General features: G+C 34.1%; 1 protein-coding gene across 1 annotated transcript; it reads right to left on the reverse strand.

Moving 5' to 3' along the window:
* Positions 1 to 534: 534 nt before the first annotated feature.
* Positions 535 to 8081, reverse strand: LOC108726828 (putative zinc metalloproteinase YIL108W). The gene is made up of 5 exons (XM_018454604.1): positions 8001 to 8081; positions 2640 to 3020; positions 1764 to 2198; positions 1038 to 1630; positions 535 to 845 (listed from the first exon to the last, which is right to left on the reverse strand). Exons 1-5 carry the CDS (start codon positions 8001 to 8003, stop codon positions 632 to 634), a joined length of 1626 nt encoding a protein of 541 aa, XP_018310106.1. The 5' UTR covers positions 8004 to 8081; the 3' UTR covers positions 535 to 631.
* Between the last annotated feature and the right edge of the window lie 8880 nt (positions 8082 to 16961).

The raw sequence follows: 16961 nt of genomic DNA on the forward strand, positions 1-16961 counted from the left end.
AGATTTTTTTATATGGAATAGAGCGTAATAAAGCATTAAAATAAATTAAGTAATGTGATACGAGAGAAAGTTTTTCAAATTCCATGTGCAAATTGCTTTCATTCTAGGCAAAATTGTATTTGTATTTTTAGAAGCAAGGGATATATAATGGCAGTATAATACTTTGATTAATAATTTTAAACGAAATGCGATCGCTGTGAGGTATCTGGACGATTAACTCTATGTGTGTTCTCATATTAAACAGAAACCAAAAGTTTATTTTATATTCATAGAATTAAAAAAATTAAACATAAAAATTAAATTGTGAATATCTTCGCAGACTTCATTTTTCAAATTTTTATTCTCACTCAGTATTGCATTTACGTATATATATGTGTCTAAAAATATCTCATTTTATCTATGCAGATTATTAACAAATATAATTAGCGCATGAGATATCAATAAAAAATTAATTTTTCTATACATGTTTAATTAAATTACTTAAGTAATAAACTTTAAACGAGGAACAAATAAAAAATATAACATCTTTGAATAATTTACAATATGTATATTAAGCCAGTATTGCTTACGAACTGTAACAATCTTCGCCGGACTAGAAAATAAAATTATGCATCATTGTTTCTGCTGACCTTTAAAAGGCAGTAGGAAGAGGATGTTTGAGCACATTCCCGGTGGAGTCTTCGGCAACGAGGATAAGAGTGGTGAGGCAGTGGGATGGAGGTGGTGGAACTAAAGCTTCCAAAGGTGGTCGTAAGCCAGGAAATTGACGAGAACCCACGACCATCCCACCCGATGTCTCTCTGAGCTCTATTACTCGTACTCCATATCGTGATCTTACCACATTCCTATAAAGAAAAATTATAGTTATTAAAAACAGTTATGCTGAAATTTATTTGATTTTATTACTGACATAGAAGCAGAGTAATAAATAATTTAAGAAGAAAATTAGTCGGTCGCGCGTAAAAAGGTCGTTTGATGTTTAATCAAACATTTATATTGTTATGTAAAACGAGAGCGTATCATCGATAACAACTCACCTTTTTCCATCGTATTCTATTTCGTGATGATACCTATTGGAACGATTGTCTATTTCGCTGTTAAACCAGCGATGATACGCAAGTAATGCTGCACATGATGGACCCCAGAATGTTCGGTCAGGCTGTGAAAGAGGTTCGGAAGCGATCAGACTCTTAGAAAGAGATCTATTAAGCTCAGGACTAGCTGGCGCTGAAAGTCTTCCGGGTAATTGTCTCGAAGTAGACGACGGAGCAGGCCTAGATGTTTCCGAAAGCAATCTACCCCTTCGTGGACTTGACAGTACGAGATCTTGAACAGTTACCGTGACACTGAGTGGCCGGCTAAGGGCGACAGTAGTATGTTGGGGATCTCTTCTAATGGGATTACGATTGAAATCGATTCCAGCTGCGCCTACAAAAACCCTATCGACGTAATCAAATCCTCGACCCATTATCCCTTCTCGAGTGTGACCGAGATCGAAGGTGTGACCAAGTTCGTGTAGAACGGAACCTAATGTTGTCGCCAAACAGCCGCCGTGCGTGCCACGATAATTACTGTCATCCATAAGCTGCTCAGTGTCAATGACAGTGGCGTCCAGGAATCTTGGTAATACCTGATAAATTATATATGAAAAACTCTATTTTTTAAATATTCTTTAAGCGTTTCATATGAAATGAAAAATGGATTCACATTGTATACATGGTTTTTTGTCATATCAAATTAATCAATAATCATTGTTAACTAACCTGAGCCATACACGTAGGCCAAGTGTGAAGACACGCTGAACCAAAGAGCGCTAACCCACCTCCACCGAGGGCTGCATGGCCTTGTGTTCTCGCCAAGGTATCCTCGTGTGTGCGAGGGCTGGGTGCGCCGCGGTATCTTGTGCATGACAAAAACGCCAAGTATTTGCGATCTTTAGACGCCAAGGGACCAGTCATCAGCTCACGTGCGATCAACTCCCATAGTTCTCTTTGCTTCATCGCTCGTGCCTGGTCCACGTGAAGCATACTATGCATTACCAGACATTCCGGACCATCCAGATCTCTTTCCAGCTGAAAGGTCTTTCTGCCGTAACCGGCCTCTTGAAGCTTTTCAGCTGTCAAGGTCTGCAAAAGTCTAGCACCTAGTCCTATTCTCGTTGCTGCGCTCTCAGGTGATCGATCCTCATTGCGTGGACCCTAAAACGTAGATCAGATCACCTGCGGTGGATGCGAATAATTCACAAAATTATAATTGTTTCATGAGATTAAGCAATCAAGAGAGAACAATCCAGTTATCATGTTGGAATAACATAGGCAAGGCTAGCACGACATTTCACGCAACAGAATAGCGATCGATAATTGGAGAAGTGCACGCTACGTTCCAAGTTGCTGAATTATGAGTCACGATTCACTTATCTGCATTATGTTCCTTAAGTATCAATTACAGCTAATCAAAATAAAGTTCCTGAATATTAAGTCTAATATCGATAAAATTGAAATAATTAAAATGTGATTGAAATAATTTTGTGATCTAAGATTTTAAGTAATTATGTAAAAATAATTTCTATGAGAGAGAGAGAGAGAGAGAGATATGTTTTGCTAGGAGAATACTATACAAGTATAATTTACTATCGTTACCTGAAAATAACCATCGTGACCCGCACAGATGACGTAGACTGGTGTCACCCGCAGCCTGGTAGTTCTTGGTTCATATATAAGAACCAATCTTCTTTTATGCCCACCCGCCTCGAGTTCTAATTTATTTGGACCGCGTGCCAGATCTATCAGGACACGGAACTGACCAGCGATAATCGGCCATTCTGAGGTCACGTTCTTGTGACCCCGAACGGTAATGTAACTGCATAGCGCAGGTGCACGACCTCTTATCAGGGCCAAGCTGTAAGTCAAGGTCTCGCCATCCACTAAGTTGCGTATCGTAATGCCTTCCGGGTTACCGTTCGCCGCGAAGGTGCGATGACGATGATGATTGTCCGCCAATGTCGCAACGTCCGCAAGCACCTTAAATATACATGAGTAAGTATTTCATATTTGTACTTCCGAGACTGAGTACTTCTTGTGCAACGCCAAGAATAAACACAGATGTTTGTTGTTATAATTTTTAAGAAATTCTTACCGTTTGTTACTTTCTAAATTCTTTGAAGTGAAATCTTACTCTAAAGAGTGAAAATTGAACCATTCTTAAAAAAAAAGTGGCTCAATTTTTAATCTTTTACAGTGCATCTCACTCTTTAGAATATCCATCGAGAAAAATTAGCAAAATTTACTTGTTATGTCACAATTTATAATTTAAATGACAAACTTTGAATCATAACAAACTAAATTAAAAAATTTGGTTTTCAGACATACTTCTGAAATATACAATACAATTTTGATCACAAGAAATAATTTGTTTTAGATCCATTTCTACCAATGTGCAATTTAATTTTAATATCGATTTAACTTACTCTTTATTTTTTTCTAATTATTAAAACGAGAAGAAAAGGAAAAGTAAATTAAACCAAAATTAAAGTTAATCTACATAAAAAAAACGAATATTAATATAACATGGATAATCATAAAAATATGTTATCGACGCAAAATAAAATTCACACACACACACGCACGCACGCACGCACACATACACACAGAGTGCCCTAATTTTAATGCGATTAAGTTTCCTAAGGGATATGACGATAAACACACTTTTAAAGGCATCGAGGTTTTATCGACTGTAGTAGCTTTTCTACCATATAACTACAGACTCAAAGGTTTATTATTAAGGCTTATTATAGTAAACTCCTGTGTAGAACAAAGATTTCTATTATTGGACTATATAGGGTACGAGATGAGACCACGCACGATATTGCATTTTAGATAATATTCATACTCTATTGTTTCAATGACATTTTAGTTAATATCGCAATTTTATAGAATGATTGAAAGATTAATTTTCGCTCCAAGAACGCTTCAAACTTCAATCACATTTAAAAGGACTATTATAAAAAAAGGATTACCATAACTGTGAAAAGCTCTTTTAATATTTTCTGATATATGAAACATATTCCTATAAACATCTTTATTTCATCAATCTTATTTTCATTAATGTATATTAATTTCAATCTCGATTTAATTTACTTTTTATCTTTTTCCAGTTTGATAGAATTAGGATAAAAAATAAAGTAAACTGAGTTAAAATTAATTTACCTTGATAGAAACGAGCATCTGTCACATACACACAATAATCTTAAGTATGTATAATACAAAAGTGTCGTTCAGTTTGCGACTTGTTTTGTAAGAAAGCTTAAAAGTTTTGTCATTAGTTCGATAAGCTAAAGAACAATAAGTTGCGTTACTTCGTTTCACGTCACATTCAGAACTCTTTAAAAAGTAGCAGCTTAATCTTCCAGTAAAGAAAAACAGATCGATACGCCAATTCTCGAGCGGTCACTTTACAAATACTCGAATACGAAATGAACGAGAAATTTCATTTCCTGGTTTTAATTACTGCGGAGAAGTATCCGTATGATTCGTATATTTTACTAATGTCCATTTCTATTTATATAAATTAATTTTAATCTCGATTTAACTTAATCGTTATCTTCTTTAATTTTTAAAACTAGGAAAGGATAAAAAATAAATTAAACCGAGATTACGTTAATCTACATTGCATAGATAGACATAAATGACCAATACGTTCGCATAAGCGGATGCCTAGAACTGCTGCATATTCTATACTGAAGAACTCGTATCCTATATTTTCAATATTTATATTGTATGTCTAATACAAAAAAAGAAAAAAATTAGCGTAATCAAAATGACATCATCATTAGCAAGTTTTTTGGTATAAGATTTACGTAATGAGCTCCAAAAATTTTCGACCCAATTTATATTCTTATCCGCAAGTATCAAAATAATAAGCATTGTTATATTTGTCTACTATTGAGGTACAAAAAACTTACGAGTTTCGGTATATTTTTCGAAAATATTGTCAGAGACGTATTAGAGTAATATATATGAACATATATATATATATATATATGTATACAAGTTCCCTATTTTATTTTAAATAGTCAATTTTCTCCGACATTATTGATGATACAAAAAAATGTTTCAAATGAAAATGGAATGGTATCAAGAGGAATTTTTGATGATGTTTTTTTTAAGTGGAAGTGCTAAAAAAAGATAACGGTTATCTCTACTTTTTATAATGAAATCATATAATTTTTTTCATATAATATGATTCTAATTATTTTACATATAAAAGTACTAAAGTATAGATATTAAAAAATCAATTGTTTTATGGATATTTTATACTATATTCTGGCAAATTTTTACATAAAATATAAAATCTTTCATAATCTATTCGTTTTTTGGTTATTATACCTTGATATTATTATACACAAAATAACAAGAAAAATCGATTGTGATGTAAAGAAAAACATTGCAATTTGTACATTTTTTAAAGCAACAATGTGTTTTTTTACACCAATTGATTCTTCTCGTTTTTCTGTGCATTAAAATATTAAAGTATAATTACAAAAAAATTATTAATGTACGATATTTTATATTCTATATTCAAAATTTATGAAAATAAAGTATAAAATATTTTATAAACTATTGATTTTTCGATATCTCTATCTTAGTATTCTTATATGCAAAATAATTAGAGAAATCATATTATGTAAAACATTATATAATTTTATTTTAAAAAGTAGAAGAAAATTTCATTTAAAACATCCTTTTATATTATCAATAATCAGAAATTAGAAAAATTAATTATTTTAAATAAAATAGGACATCCTGTATATAGAACATATATAGTTTACTGGACATGAAAGAGTTAAATGCAAAAATTGTGATATCTATGGCAATATTAGTTTTTTAACCAGAAAACTCGTTCTTCTCTCCGTGACATTTCGATTATAATTTTCAGATTGAATATGATTCATGCGACGCAATTATAGCGATGGGCTAATATCGTCGCGGATTAACTTTTTAAAGCGTTATACATATATATGTGTGCGCGCGCGCGGGCGTGAGCGTGTATACAGGGTGGTCCACTTAAATCGACCATCTGAAATATCTCGCTTATTTTTAAAAAATGTTTCAAATGAAAGTGGAAATGAAGTGGTTTCGAGGGGGACGTATTTTAGTCATGTTGTTTTTTTTTCTAGGTGGAGGCGCCAAAAAAATATAAAGGTCACCTCCACTTTTTTAAATGGAATTGTATAATTTTTTTTACACACTATGATTCCTTTAATTATTCTGCATATAAAAGTATTAAGGTGATATAAAAAAATCAATAGTTTATGACATATTTTATACTTTATTTTGGCATATATTGATATAAAATGTTAAATAACTCGTAATGAACTTTTTTATAATCGTTCTTTAATACTTTTATGAACGAAATAATGAGACGAATCAATTGGAAAAAAAACATAGTTGCTTATTTAAAAAATTATCCATTTTGCTCACATTTTTTTAAAGCAATTGTGTGTTTTCTTTACATCAATTGATTGAGCTTATTATTCTGTTCATAAAAGTATTAAGGTACGATTATAAAAAAATTAATAGTTTACGAGTTATTTAATATTTTATGTCAATATGTGCCGGAATAAAATATAAAATATCTCGTAAACCATTTGTTTTATGATACCTCTACTTTAATACTTTTATATGCAGAATAATTAAAGGAATCATATTATGTAAAAAAAATTATATAATTCCATTTAAAAAAGTGGAGGTGACCTTCATATCTTTTTAGCGCCTCCACCTAGAAAAAAAAACATTATAACCAAAATATGTCCCCCTCGAAACCGTTCCACTTTCATTTGAAACATTTTTTTATATCATCAAAAATAAGTGAGATATTTCAGATGGTCGGTTTAAATAGATCACCCTGTATACATATAACGCGCTGGAAATAAGATTTCAGTCGCAATGCAAGGTTGTCCAACATTCGCGCGCAGCATACAAATCAGACGGAATAAAAAAAAAAGATAAAAAATGAAGCTGACGTTATATAATGTATTAAAGGGTATAACACACACAAAAAAAAACTTAAGCAGTAAGACATAAATAATAAGCAAAAATCAACATTTTGTATTTGCTACAGTTTACATTATTACCTTTCTCTACTGTGATTGACTGATTCACTTACAGTTTTCTTTCTCGTTTTACTTAATGTTTAAAATAAAAAAATTTTTTTGTGTGCTATAGCTTTAAGAAACCGTACGTGACAGACTTTCCCGTCACGTGCTGCGATCACGCGGTAAATTTCGTAAACGTGAGACTAACCGCGCATTAACGCTCAGATGACCCGATCCCCCCTCCTTCCTGTCAGTAGAGTGCGTCGCATTAAGTATCGAGGGCGGAAGCCGCGTTTTCACATCACGCCTTCTCTATTGCTCCCTACCGCGATTTAACCCCCGCCGAAAAGGAGAACGATCATTGTTCTTTTCTTCCACTCGACTCCAACTAAAGCGATTTCCGTTACACTCGGTTAAAGCTAACCAGTTGTGACCAATCGCAAGTAAGGGTTTCAGCATAAAAATAGTCGCAACTAAGTGGTGAAACATGAGTAGTTGTAGGTCAACGCACTTTACATTCTACTCAGTTACGGTCATGTTTGTGCTTAGGCCCTAAAGCAGATGACAGGCAGCAGACGACACGCTGCCGCAGCTGTGATACGTCTGTTGCAGTCACGCGACGACCTCCTTGGCTCCTTCGACGTCGACATACACACATCGTGCGCGATATTCCGCGAAGATCGTGCGCATAAAATACCAGATCCCAAGAAAAACTTCTCAACCTTGAGAACTTCTCAACTCTCCATCACATTTTCTTTTACGTGACTATCCCGCGGGGGGGTCCTTTGTATGAGGACTTTCCGGTTTGTCCTCGTTCTATAGAATTTCTCTAATACCGGCCGTTTTCGGTAATTCGAGATAACAACGTAACGCGACACTCAATGGATTCGCCGCTCGCTCGACTTACCATTTTGTTGATGTGTATCAAGAAACAAGGCTGAAGATGTCGAGAATGGCGTTACTGCAAATGAAGCCAACCGGCTCCGAACATGCGGAGATAAAGACTGTGGCGCCTGGCAACGAGTGGCGGGTTGCGGTACTATACGGCGCCGCCGCAACGACGCTGCGCCCTGCGGATCCATGTCTTCGTCAGTCGCGTCCTTGCGTTTCTCCCTCGTTCTCTCTCTTTCTTTCAAATGCCACCGGATGGTCCTTCCCTCGACCGGCACTTTCGCGCGGAACCGTTTTTCCACTCCTGTGCCTAGCATACTGCGTCACCGCGATCTATGTATCGTACGTACTACGTACAGGGTGTTGCAGATACATACTAGGCAGTACGACGGGTTGCACGGCAAACTTTAGAGCAGGCGCGATTCAGTAGGTAATGACAGTGACTTTATATTATGTTATAAAGTTTCTATTATAAAGTATTATTATTTATAAACAATATAAAAATAAATAGATTAGGCTAATGAGAGTTAGCAACGATAAAGGAGGACTCCAAAGAGATTTGCAAAGTTCAAAATAAAGAAGACATCAATCCAATCGCTGAATATTAATTATTCATTAAGAAATTGCGCCGTTTATCGTTGCTAACTCTCATTAGCCTACTCTATTTATTTTTATATTGTTTAAAATTCGAGAATCCTATTATAATTATTATTATTGATTATTTATATTATAAAGTTTATGTTATAAAGTCACCGTCATTACCTACGTCGCGCCGTCGTACTGCTTAGTATTATATATTTACACCCTGTACAATACATACATGTCGCGTGTGCGATTGCAAAATATGACGCGAGCTGCAAACTAGGCTGCAAGATGCACATTGCATTGCCGACTCCGCGCTTCTTTTATTTACTATGAAAACAAACAAACAAGCCAGCCCTTATTCGGCAGTTTTATCAAATATCCGCCTCGTTGCTCTGTTGTTGTTGTTGTTTTTTAATTCTCTAATATCAAAGAGAGCGCAGTCTCATGATTTCTCTGACGTCTACTTTGCGCGATCATATTCGCATCAATTTTGGTAGAATTCTATTCACTTTATTATTTATTTAACTCGGGAATAATCATTATGGGATGATGTTTATATCTCAGCAGCAAGAAAATGAAGATCAATATTCTTCACTGATCAAGAATTTATTAAAAAAAAATCTATATTTTTTATCTCTTCATTTTTTTAGAAAGTATAATATTCTGCACGGATGTAATTGTCACATAATACTAATAAATTGTAAAATAGTTAATACATCAATAATTTGTAATTAATAATAGTAACTTTTAATTGGAATATAAAATACCATCCTAAATAATCGATACGCAAAAAAGAACTAGCTGTAACTATTCCCGGATTAATTAGAGCAAAACTCAATTTATTGTAACAGCTATATATTTTTGTAAGAACTATTTATTGTAACAGTCATATATATTAATAAATTATTAAAATGGCTCAATCAGAATAAATCAATAAATAAAAAAGGGACTGCGAGCCAGATACAATATATAGAATATTTACTATTAATACACTACAGACGTTTCGACCTCGATCAGGTCATTTTCAATGTAAACAGTTTGTCCAAGTATTCGATCAAATTACGAAAACATATTGGTTATTATCGCATTCCCTATCACTCGATGTATGCAGTCCATATGTAAAAGCATCGTTTGACTGATGTGAAAAAAAAAAGTGAACTCATCTTATTATTTCAAAATCTACAAATCTTACAAATATATAATTCAAAATACTGACAATTACGGTTTAAATTAATTATCAAGTATGTATATTTTATAGTACTTGGACAAACTGTTTACATTGAAAATGATCCGATCGAGGTCGAAACGCCTGTAGTGTATTAATATTAAATATTCTATATATTATATCTGGCTCGTAGCCTTTTTTTTATTTATTGAGTTATATATATATTTTTCTTATATACATACATTTTAATATACAGTTTTTGCATATATCATAATAAGTCACATATTTTTCGTATCACACATTAAATTACGTTAAATTATATGAAAACACATTAACAGAATTTCATTCCGAATTCTTACAATTGAATTGTAGATCTAGAGCATGAGCGCATAGCAAATAGCGCATTGATCTATCATGCCAGAGAGTTTGATCCAGATAAAGATTCTCAAGTCAGAGATTTGATCCGCCGTGTTTTTCAGGACCTGCTTGGAATCGAATATGAGAGATAGGTTATGCGTGGGATAGATTTCTACGCATCTCCTTCTATCTTGTACATCTTTAGGGCGTTCTGAGGAGTATGGTGGACCAATCAGAAATTATCTAAACCTCTTACTTGAGAATTTCTGGATCAAGGTAGGAACGAAAATATTTACGCTCGTGTCTCCTTTTGAAAAAGGTTGACAACCTCCTATACGTTTATGCGGCTATGCAAGCAGAGATGGCACGCAAAACAAAATTCGAGAAAAGTTTCGACCCAGGAACAAAACCAAAAGCAAACACTGTACATTTTGTTTCCCGCCCTATGCAAAACGAAAGTAAATGATTAAGATTTTGTACTGAGAATCGAAAATATAAATATACCGAAAAGAATTCTATTTTTGCCTCTAATGTGAAATTAAATGCATCAGCAACAAAACATTTAATTATATTATACATAGTGTCCTACTTAAGACCGGTCACCCGAATAACACCCACAGTTTTGAAGATAGGAAGAAATGCTTGAAATAAAAATTGTTTGGTTCCGAAAGGGACACCATATGATGAATATTTTTTCCCAGATGGAGACACTTCGGAGATTTCCAGGTCAACTTCGTTTTTTAAATGAAATTATATGAATTTTTTTACACAATATGATTCCTCTAATTATTCTGCCTAAAAAAGTATTAAGATAGAGATGTCAAAAAACCAATAGTTTACGAAATATTTTATACTTTATTCTAGCACATATTGACATAAAATGTTAAATAACTCGTAAACTATTAACTTTTTTTATAATCGTATCTTAATACTTATATGAATAGAATAATGAAATGAATCAATTGGTGGAAAGAAAACACATAGTTACTTTAAAAAAATATGTATGCAAAATGGATAATTTTTTAAATAAGCAACTATGTGTTTTCTTTCCCACCAATTTTATTAAGATGTTACACATAGAGTAATCAGTATTTGAATTAAATTCAAAATATCTTCGAATAAATTTTAAAGGTCTTCCTATTTGGTTGACATTGTAACTTAACATAAGCTGTCATAAAAATTGAGAAAAATCCACAACAGCTTACATAATATGTGAAGATCAACTACGCGCAACTTCTCGCACTGCGGTACAGATAAACGAGCTATATGATGCGCGCCTTGTGACAAACTTGTGAAAACGAAATTCTTTTCGGTATATTTATATTTTGGATTCTCGGCACAAAACTTTAATCATTTACTTTCGTTTTGCACTGGTCGTGAAACAAAATGTACATTTGGTTTTGTTACTATATTCAAAATATGAATATAGCTCTGCATGAATTTTGCTTCCTGAAGCAAAACTAATCTGTTTTTTTACACGTTTAGGCCGCGAGTTTTGTTTTGCGTGCCATCCCTGTATGCAAGTTTGTGTGGGTATAACCTTAAGTTCTGTATGCTTATGGCAATTAAATAATCAGCATGCACACCACAAGCATATGAGAGAGGTAAACACAGGCCAAAGGTCTAACGTAAAAAGAAAAAGACGAAGAAGAATTGTAGATCTTGTAGGTTTTGTTTTATATTTTCTAAATTATAAGTTAGTATTTGTATCGTTTTTCTTCTCCTTTCGACATAATCAGAAATATGTACCTAGCGAGCCAGAATGGCTCGTCATCTTTCATACGAATCCAGGAAGGACATGCCCACGACTACGAATCCCCCAAGATATATCGCAGCTTACGATTTACAGTCACTGGCGAAAGCGTTTTTATTTTTCAAATCTTGACAGCGAGTTGTATGTTGATCGCCACTTTTATAAATTGCACAGATGGAGATATGCGAGAGTATCGCTTCTCTGGCACAAGAAATTCTTCACCCGCTTAAATTACCTTCGGCTACGATTTACGATACCGTGCTTGAAGAGAAGTTAGCTAACACGTTTACGGCGATAAATGGAACATACGTTCTACTTCCGGTGTGCAAGATTATTCACGCGCGATCCGAAAATTGGACGCCTACCAACAGTACCAATCCGAAAATTGGACGCCTACCAACCCGAAGATTGGACCTACTAATTTCCGTCCAGCGGGAAATGGACTCATATCGGAGGTCGTTTTTCATCAATACTTTTGCGTTTTCGACAAGTTATAACCCATCATTTATCTGTTCCTGATAAAATGCTCGATGAATTTCCTGTGAAAAAGTCACGAGACTTTCTCACAACATTTTATTATTAAAATTTTTATTATTAAAATAATTCTTGATTATCATTTACATAAAGTATTATATAATGTAAATAATGTTTCTTAACATTATATCTTACTCTTTTTATATACTTTTAATTATTAAAAATAAGACACCTTTAAATTAAATCAAGTTATAATATTTTTAAATTAATATTATAATATTTAAGTGTAATATGTTAAAAATTATTGATATAGCTTATACTTAAGAGTGATTTTAAAATCATTAAAAAATCTGCATGCAATTTATATATGATATGAGATTGATAACTGTACTGATAGAATTATTCCAACATCTCTAACTTTTGACGAACCACGAAATGTAATTAACTTTCTCCTTTAATCATTAAGTTTGTACAACTGTGTGAATGTACCAAAATATCTGACATGCTTTCAAATCCCCAGAGTTCAGTTCGCTAATTTCATTCATTAGCGACTTGCGTTGCTTCCAAATGTATTAATTAATGAGTGTTTGGGGAGTAATAAGCACAAGTATCATTCAACGAGCAGAATTAGCACGTAGGACGGGCGAAAACTAGCTCATCTGCAAGTTGTCGTCACAGCAATCTTCATTTCCCGACTTGACCGAAAGGATCGATAGACATGTATGTAAAGGCGACTGCAGACGACATGATCAATGTACGCGAATATTAGCAAATATTTCACGCACATATATGGCATGCATAATTATCCATATGAATGTAGTCCAATATTTAGCGAATGCATAAAGTTGGCGTACATTAATCATGTTGTCTGGAGCCGCCTTGATATTTTGGCGAGTATTCGTCGCATTAGCCACCTGTATTAGATTATAGATTGACGATTATAATAACGGTAGCATACTAGAATAGCCAATCAAATTTGGATCCAAATTCATTCTCCTATTGCACATTCGCGGGAACGTTTTACCTTGTATTTTTAAGCTGGAAACACATTGAAAAGCACAGGCAATAAGAACAGGAAATAATAAATTTACTATTAGAAACCATGTATATTAGAATGGACTCTTTCTGATAGGTTGAAATCTCTTATTCCCTATTCCTATTGCTTGTGCTTTGCATTGTGTTTCCACTTTACACCATGGATATATCCTAATTTGACTCTGATATAGAGAACATTTCCGACAGATTTAATAACATCTGTAGTTATGAAACTGACCAATCATAGCTATTTCTCTGAAGAATGGTTTACTCGACGGTAGCGACTAATTTTATTGGTTACTGTTGTGGTGACACTGTCGAACGTGTTCAGAAGTCAGCAGTCAGAACGCGACAATTAAAAAATGAAAGTATCAATTATTATGATTTAGATTAATACAATTTATTGAAAAACGTTGCAAATGCAAATTTTTTATTATTTATTAATAATTGTATAAATGAATATAATTTTTTTAAGTATTTCATTTTACTTTCGACTCTTTTTAAATTTACGAATCACAGAAAATGTTCCTCAGAATAAAACAATTGGTTGCCCTGAAAAGGGCAGATTAAATATTATCTGGCAGAATTTTCTTCATAAAAGATGTTCAAAGTGGCCACCATCCATTGCGATACAGGCTCTCATGCATCTCAATAAATTCATTTGAGTCTTCTGCAGCATATCGTCGTGACGAGAGACTCATGAGAGCCTGTATCGCAATGGATGGAAAATTCTTTAACACTTAGCTTTCATTAGAACCGTGACAAATTCTTCGATATCATTTTCAAGTTAAAGTTAGTATAATAATTAATGTAGATAACTGAGAGTGAGTGAATAAGCACGTAAGAATTAGAGAGAGAGAGAGAGAAAGAGAATTCGAATTTGAATGTATACTGTAGGCGTGGGTACTGTCGTGTGACTGTTGAGTCTACCAGGCGCGTGAGCACCCGTATGCATCGGTGAGCGCGCCGCCCCTGCTTACCTTTCATACTCGACTCGTGATATGCTATCTATTTCTCATTATAACATAAAAACTAAGCTTTGGACGGATTTTTGCCAAAGGAAAAATCGTCTCAGAATACGGCCAGAAACACGTCTCTTTAAGGACAAAAGGGTTTTGAATCACCCTGTATATACTTTCTGATAAAAGTAAATATAATATTTTTTATAAGGATGGACGTAAAAGTATTTGGAGAAGACAAAACACAGAATTATAACCAAGAAATTTATGTCCAACAGTAAAACATAATGGTGGCTCCGTCATGATGTGGGGCTACATGGCAGTTAGTGGAGTGGAAAATGTTAAATACGAAAATCTAAGAGACACGTTTTTTTTTATACATGCGCTAACCCATGTTTAAGGGGTGAAACACCCTTTTAAAGAAAAACGGTATTTCTATTTTGAGCCGAATACCGTCGGAAGTATAAAAGGTGGAAAAAAATTTTTTCAACAAAAGTACGATTTCAAGAGTACTTCAATGTTGTGAAGAAAAAAAGTTTAGAAATAAATAAATTCTAGGAACTTCTGGTTTTGTATATATATGAGTGCATTCGTTTACGCAGCAGTTAACGCATCTGTATTTATCCTTGTTATTCATACAATGTTAAAGGATAAAATGATACAGTTACGCTAACTGCTGCGTAAACGAATGTACGATGCACCCAAAATGTACGTTTTCAGATAAAAAACAAACAAAGAAATGTATATCTTTTTTTACTGCGTATTGTGTTTTATTGTTTACACCAGGAATGGAAAATTAAAATTTTTAATTATTTATTTGCATTAATTTCTTATTTACTTTTTTTATTACTTACTTTTAAAAATTAAATATAATTTTAAGCTAAAGCCGGCAGTACACGATGTTTTCTTGCTGGATAACTAGATCAGATTTTTCCTACAGTATATTAGTTATGATGCTGGATTGTCAGTACCGCAACCAATACGATGGCAAGATTCTAATCCAGCTAAGAGCCTCTTTCAACAACTACTGATTAAATTAATCGACGATTAACTCGCAGAAGTGCCAGCAGTTTAATGTATCCACCGACGGGATATTATTAAAGACCGACATTCTTATGGGAGTTCGTGTCCTTGTTAATATTGAAGTGATTAAGAGTAAAAAAACTGATAATATTGTACTAATTTTATGAAATTGTAATTTTTCGGCAATATATAGGATATTATAGCTTTACAAATATGCATATTTATTTATAGAGCATTTATGTAATAAAATATCATGAATTTAATAATGTATTAGTCAAATATTTATGTTAATAATAGCAAATTTATATCAATTGTCGATAATGTCAGCGTTCTTCGATTATCTCCGGGCCCTTGGGGCCCTTTTTATACCGCCGAAAATTTGCTCAGGGTTGACGGTCTTTAATAGTATCTCGTCGGTGTATCAGAACGTCTCCTCTCTCTTCCTCTTCTGTGTTAATTCTCACGTTGGCAATCGTGGTGATCGAGTTAACCATCGATTAACATTAATCGGGGTTGGTGGAAGAGGCCCTAAGAATCCAGCAGAAAAATAAGCATCGTGTGCCGCCGGCTTAAGACTAATACGCCGTCTACAATGAACAGTAGCAGTTAAGACTGTAACCAGTCGGGAGTAAGCTGGTTTTCCAGCTAAGCCATTAATGGTTAATCGATGAACGTCAAATCGATGTTGATTCAATGTGAGGATTGAATCGCTGAAAGTGATTCAATCCTCACAGGTTAGATTTCTCGACGCCAAAGAGATTTTCCGATCGATTGAAAGTGATCATCCGTAGCCAACAATCGACGCAAAGTCATTTTGTTGCATGATAACGCTCGACCGCATGTCGCGAAAAGCGTGAAGCAGACACTTCTAGAGCTTGAATGGGAAGTTCTCCCGCATCCAGCGTACTCTCCAGACTTGGCACCGTCGGATTACCATCTCTTCCAATCGATGCAACACGCACTTACGGACACACACTTCCAGTTACAACGAAGTCCAAAAATGGGTGGATGAATGGATCGCCTCGAAAGACACCGCGTTCTACCGTCGTGGGATTGCCCTGTTGCCAGAGAGATGGGAAAAAGTAGTAGAAAATGGAGGAAATTACTTTGATTAAGGTATTCATTCATCTTCCCTTCGAAACAAATCAATTTTGGAGACGAAAAAACGGCAGGAATTAAGTTCAACACCTAATACAATGCTCAAACATTCTTTCTTTTTTAATTGAACTTCACTGATTATCAGTGCCAAGTATGCCACTGGGTAATTAGTGACTATCCACTGATTCAGATTTAAAGAGTATGATATAATAAATACACTCGACAGATCTCTTTAAAAAAATTATGTTATTCTTTATTATGACATTATATCAATTATTTTTTTCAAGTCGTTTATTTGGTATCTCTTTTCACAGTTCTCATCTTTCTTTTCATACTTATGGGAAAAGTAAATGTGGTTGCAGAAAATACAAAGATCCGCAGCAACTTCATTTTTCCAAGGAACATTAAAGACTATCACGTCGTTCTGAGGAGAGAAGGAAGACACGTCTCGCGGTTGCGGGGGCTATTATCGCGATCAGGGAGATAGTAGGCCAACTTTCGAGATGACAGTTTTATTCTTCGTGCATG

Source organism: Mycetomoellerius zeteki, unplaced genomic scaffold, assembly GCF_001594055.1.
Source record: "Mycetomoellerius zeteki isolate Tzet28-1 unplaced genomic scaffold, Tzet1.0 scaffold44, whole genome shotgun sequence".
NCBI lineage: Eukaryota > Metazoa > Arthropoda > Insecta > Hymenoptera > Formicidae > Mycetomoellerius > Mycetomoellerius zeteki.